This window comes from Galeopterus variegatus, unplaced genomic scaffold (genome assembly GCF_000696425.1).
Source record: "Galeopterus variegatus unplaced genomic scaffold, G_variegatus-3.0.2 Scaffold57, whole genome shotgun sequence".
In the NCBI taxonomy this organism is placed as follows: domain Eukaryota; kingdom Metazoa; phylum Chordata; class Mammalia; order Dermoptera; family Cynocephalidae; genus Galeopterus; species Galeopterus variegatus.
The window spans coordinates 878,750-884,749 of NW_007726168.1; the positions used below are offsets into that span (position 1 = coordinate 878,750).

Consider the following 6,000-nt stretch of genomic DNA (forward strand, 5'->3'; position numbering starts at 1 on the left):
AAGGCTTCTGTTTCTAAATAACTCTAGAAGTTTCCATGAAGTGCTATGGTTCCTTCAGATAATAGAAGCCACACAGTGAGCAGATCTGGGGGATTTCCTTATGAAGAGCGTGGGGCCCACGTGGACGTGGGGCCAGGAGAGGCAGACCCCACCAAGAAGTCCTCTGAGAGACTTTGTGCTTGTTTGTCTCCCTTGCAGTATTCCTAGGTGACAGTCACCAATATCAAGGCCATTTCCTATATTTGAGTTCTCCGAGGTTATCAAGCACTTAAAATTAGTGGTCACCTGTTCCAGCTCTCAGCCACGAAGCTGAGCAAGCCTGGGTTTAGGCACCCTTCCCTGTGCCACCCTCTCCCAGGCCCTCTTCCTCATTTCATGTACGTAATACTAGAATCTTCCTCTTAAAGAAGGCTCCCAAAATGGTATACATCTTCAGCCCCACAAAACCTGGACCCACCTTTAGTATCTGTCATAAACAACAGATTCTTAAAAGCAAAGACCAGCTCATTCCAATGTGTCAGGTGAGCTTGCCTGGGGAGTGACTGCATTGCAGGACAGTCACCCCAGCCACTCCCTGGAGAAGCATACAGCCACACAAGGGTCAGGAGCTGGCGGTTTGTACTCTTTCTTTGGCTGGGGAATTTGAATATTAAAAAGAAATTTGAATCATTGCAGTTAGGACTGTAGCTACTATATTAAATTCTCTGGTTTATCCCTGGATGATTTGGCAATGCCTATTAAACTCAATTGGAGCAGAATGAAATAGTTCTGATTTTAATACCTACCCAAAAATGAAAATTAGCAAATTGGAACTTGAAAACCTGGATGTATCCTTCACCAGTGTCCCTTTTCATGTAATTCACGTTTTGCTCTCTCTCCTTTGTGATTTATGAAATGCATCAACAAACATTTAATACATTTTAAATAAGGTTTGAAAAATAACATCAAAACCTTTTTTTTTTTTTTTTGTCTTTCTCCTTAACTGGTATTTCCCAGTGTTGTGTGCGTTTTTGCCCAAGTGGGGACGCGTGAGAGTATTTGGGGGTGCGGGCGTCGGCTCTGAGCTGTAGCCAAGTGCTCGTCCATGAAAATCTCCCGATGAAGAGTCGAGGGTTGCTCCGGGGTCACTTGCATGTACCAGGAAGTGAAGCAAAACTAATCCAGATTTACTCCTGGAAGAATTTGTTTGCCTAAGTATTTAAAAACAGATTAGGGCTAACCCGACACTAGATCACTAGGAGCAATGTAAACACAAGCAAAAGGTGTAAACAAGGCCTTTCTTCTGTACTTCGGAAGCAGAAATGTCACAGGTAATGAGTTTTCTTTCTGCACTGTCGTGGAGGCCCTAAGTAACTTCTCTGTGTAGTTTGTAGCTATGTACCCTGATTATTCCCCAGGAGAAAATTCTGAGTTTTTGGAGAGGGCGATTGTGAACCAGCGTGTTACTGAGTCTCTGTGGGTAATCACAGTCCCTTGTCACGTGGAGGGCTTGTCTTTCTTTTCTCCGTCACCCTCATCACAAGGTGTCTGTCCAGGCCTCAGGCAGCACCCCCCGGCCAGGCTCCCTGGCTACTTGTAAAATCTTGCGTGTTTTTTTTTAAATATTTTGCCCCCTCCTCCTTTTTTTCCCTAGCAATGTTACAGTCTTGAGGACTGCTGAGTTTTTAATATCTCTTACATCTCTTTTTGAGAAACCAAAACCCAAAACCCATCATTTTGAGCCACAAAGTGGAGGAGCAGCTTGCCTGGGGTCCTTCCCGTGGGGTCAGTATGAACCTACCTTGCTGTTGTTTTCTTTCTTTCTCTCTCGAGCTTCTCTTTCCATCCTTTTTTTCTCCACCCTCCTTCCAGACACCGTAGGCAGGGCCCCTGTCCTCTTTAGATCTGGGGAAGTGGGGCCGTTGTCCCACCCGCCGGGTGCTCAGTCTCAGCCAGGCTGTGCTGGGGGTGAGGCAGCTGCTGTCCTCTTCTGCTCTCCGCACCCCAGCCCTGCCTGCCCCTCCCCAGCCTCGTCCTCTTCTCTGTGCCCCTGGCTCAGCTCTGGCCTCAGGGGACCACCTGCCTTGTTTCCTGGACTGGACCCTGGCACACTTTTCTTCAGAAAACGCAGCAATCTTCTCATTTAAGGAGTTCTTGACCTTTGGCCTTCTCCACTTAAGTCTTTCCCAAGTGTCCAAGGGACTGCAGAAGTATGCGCGGTCACTGAGCTAGCTTGTATCTCTTTCCTAAAGCTCCCCAGTGGAGTCTCTGTCCTCTTCCTCTGTGGATCTGTTGCAGTGTCCACTTCAACAGCAGGTGTTTAGAGATCCTGTGGAATTCACACAAATCACCCATCCTGGGCAGATGAGTTAAGAGCCAAGAGCACTTGGTCACCCCCAGGTAGGGGAGCCCGCTGTCTGTCCTGCCCCTGGACCCTAGCTGAGTGTCCTTTAATCCTGGATCACTGTTTCACTTGCTTACAGTAAAACTGAGCTTGTGGCTGGTGGAGGCCGTCCTCGTACCATGCCGATCCCAGGCCATAGGGTGGTTCTTCTGTGTGTCAGGGGGTGAGAGCCACTGATCCCAGACCCCTGGCCTCAAGCTCTCACTTGATTCTTTGATGCAAGGCCATAGCTTCTGCACTAAAGCGAAAGAAATCTGGAGCTCCGTGGGCCTGAGATCAGTGCTTCTTGCACCTTGAAGGTATCCGATCTCCTGCAGGGCTTGTTAAACGCCCCCACTCCACGCTCTGATTCAGGGGCTCGGTGGGGCCTGAGAGTCTGCATTTCTAATTTCTCAGGTGGTGCTGAGGCTGCTGGTGAAAACCGGCACTTTGTAAACCTTGGATACACCTTTCCCTGGGGGCCTTCCCTGTGCCCAGTGAAGATGCTGCTCCTGTCATTTCACTTCCCTCTCGATGCGTCCCACCACATGGGCCAGCAGGGCGGGGGTTGTGGCCTCGGTTCTCCTGCCTGATTGTGACCGCACCTGTCTGGTCATTCTTGCAGGGAAGAGAAGGAGCGGTGGATCCGGGCCAAGTACGAGCAGAAGCTCTTCCTGGCCCCACTGTCGTGCACAGAGCTGTCCCTGGGCCAGCACCTGCTACGGGCCACTGCTGACGAGGACCTGCGGACAGTCATCCTGTTGCTGGCGCATGGCTCCCGGGACGAGGTGAACGAGACCTGCGGGGAGGGAGACGGCCGCACAGCGCTGCACCTGGCCTGCCGCAAGGGCAACGTGGTCCTGGCGCAACTCCTGATCTGGGTAGGTGGCCGGTGTGTCTAGCACATGCCTGCAGAGGACAGGCGCTGGGGGCACTCTATGCTTCTGCGGGCGTGTCTGGCAGAAGACTGTCATTCCCAGGGTGAAAATGGGCATTAGTTCCTAGAAGGGCATTCAGATTGCAGTGTGAGGCCCTGCCTCCCAGGCTCACCTGTGCAAGGCTCCTTAAGATGAGGGGGCACCAGTGAAGGACTGGTAAAAGGCAGAAGTGCAGCCAGTGGAATGCGCTCTCCTGTGTGGGGACGAGCGGTCACTTGATGGAGTTTCTGGAAGTTTCATCTTTTTAATGACCCCTTCGGGTCAAGCACAGCTGTGGTGTGCCTCTGTCTCATTTCCACCATCCTCTAGGGGTGGGGGTGCATAAACTGAATGGTCTCCAGGGTCCCCGTTACTAAACCGGTGGTAGTTTGACTCACATAACACAAAATACTAGACCATAAACTTTGAGATCCGATGCGGTAGGAGTTTATGACAGGGCTTCTTCTGGACTACTATGGTGAATTTCTACTGGGGAAAATTACTGTTTTACTTCATATCGGTATGATTGTCCTGAAGCTTAGTAAGTGAAAGAAAAGGATCGAGTTTGCAGAGAGGCCCTGCCTGAGCCCGCTGAGTTTGTCGTGAAGCCCACAACCCCGCACAGCAGTGGCCTCCACACCCCTGGGGCTTCAACCACGCAGGTCCCCATCTGAGAGGGTCCCTGGGCTGGGAGGGGGAAGTGTATGCTGACCAGATGTGAGGACACTGCCAGAGGTGGGTCACCGGTGGGAGTCTTCTGTCTCCACCCCCAGGGCAGGACTGGGCCAGTCCAGCACAGCTGAAAAGGCGCAGGCTTCTGAGGGTGATGGGAGCGACGGGACAATTAGAAAGACTCACAGATACGGCAGCCACAGCGTTTGAGTGTTCAGCCTCACTTTCGCTCACTAGGCATACAGGGGACTTAGTACAAGTTTTGTGTTCAGTTTGCTGGCGCTGCCATAACAAAATATCACAGCCTGGGTGGCTTGAAGCAGACATTTATTTTCTCGTGGTTCTGGACGTGGGAAGGACCGGACCAAGGCGTGGGGCAGGGTTAGCGTCTGCCAAGGCCTCTCCCTTGGCCTGTGGACGGCGCCTTTTTACGGCCTCACATGGTCTTTTCCCCATGTCTGTGCATCTCTGACACCTCTGCCCTTTCTTATGAGGACACCAGTCATATTGGATTGGGCCCCTACCCTTGTGACCTCATTTAACCCTAATTACAAACGTAAAGACCCTATTTCCAAATACAGTCACATTCTAAAGTATGGGGAGTTAGGACTTCAACATACAAATTTTGGGGAAACACAATTCAGCCCATAACAAATTGTGTGCCGTCTGTCCTTCCCGGACGGGCCGAGGGCTCCTTCAGCGGCAGTGCCCCATGCTGATGACCTTGTGGGTTGGCAGAAGTGGAAGTGAATCCCTTTTTCATGAGCAGGAAGCTTAACAGTGTTGCAAACTGTAGCCTAGTATTTCCTCTTCTCATCATCAGTCTGAGCAGTAGAGATCCTGAGAAAGTTTTGATATGAAGGTACACATCACGGCGCTGTTTCTACCAGTGGCAATTTATGAACACCACGTACAGCAATCGAGGACACAGAGTTGACTGAATCATGTGCTCGTGATGGGGAACTATGCGGCTATTATGCGTCATGTTTTTGAGTAATTTTTGATGATGAAAGAAAATGATTACAGTGTTCAGTAGGAAAAGAAAGGCACAATTACTTGTATAGTTTTATCTCATTTATGCATATATATATTTAAATTCAAAGAAAACCCTTTAAAGGAAATACACTAAAATATTAGCAAAGATTATCCCCGAATAGTAAGATCATATGTGAATTTTTTCCTCTTGTGCGCTTACGTGTTACCTATTTTCTACAATGAAAATGAATTGCTCCTGAAATTTTTAAAAAGTGGTTATTTTTTTCTTTTTACAATTGGACAGTCCAAATAGAAAAAGTGAAATAGAAGTTATCCTTGATCCGTTATGAGGCACAAAGGAGGGGCTTTCAGTTGAGAAAAGCGCATTCTTAAGAGCTCATGCGGGGGGCCAGGCTGCACCACGGGCACGGGCTAGTCCCAGCTCCCCGCCCAGTTCTTCTGTAGCCGGCCCCGGGCGGTCCCCGTCCCGCATAAGCCACTAGCGAGCGGGGTGGAGAGGAAGCCTCCCCACCCTCCCTGCACCAGATCCCCGGGCGCTAACGTGGGCTCTGTTGCCTCTGCAGTACGGGGTGGACGTCATGGCCCGGGACGCCCACGGGAACACGGCGCTGGCCTATGCCCGGCAGGCCTCCAGCCAGGAGTGCGTGGACGTCCTGCTGCAGTACGGCTGCCCCGACGAGCGCTTCGTGCTCATGGCCACCCCCAACCTGTCCAGGAAAAACAACAACCGGAACAACAGCAGCGGGAGGGTGCCCACCATCATCTGAGGACAGCTGCCCGCCATGCCGGGGATGCCAGCGGTCACAGCACGTGAGTCCCGTCACGACCCCTCACCCCTCCTGGCGGTCACCTCCCACCCACCCACCCACTGTCACCTCAAATGAAATCACAAAACCTGGACATCCTCAGGGGTGAAGAGGACGCCAGGAAGCTGCAGAGTCGATTCATTCTCATTAACTCCCGACACCACACACAGGAGAGACGACGGGCCTTGGTTCTTTGGTGATAGCACACGGCACGGGACCCTTGTCCCGGTGTCCTGTAGACAGAGCA

General features: G+C 51.1%; 1 protein-coding gene across 2 annotated transcripts in view; it reads left to right on the forward strand.

The window, feature by feature from the left end:
* The window catches only part of AGAP1 (ArfGAP with GTPase domain, ankyrin repeat and PH domain 1), a 430,252-nt gene extending 424,266 nt beyond the window's left edge, over nucleotides 1-5,986 (forward strand). For both annotated transcript variants that reach the window (XM_008574620.1, XM_008574628.1), the window contains exons 17-18: nucleotides 2,988-3,243; nucleotides 5,511-5,986. In XM_008574620.1, coding sequence (XP_008572842.1) covers nucleotides 2,988-3,243; nucleotides 5,511-5,714 — 460 coding nt within the window. In that variant the 3' untranslated portion in view covers nucleotides 5,715-5,986. The remainder of the gene's footprint in view (nucleotides 1-2,987; nucleotides 3,244-5,510) is intronic.
* The last annotated feature ends 14 nt before the right edge of the window (nucleotides 5,987-6,000 follow it).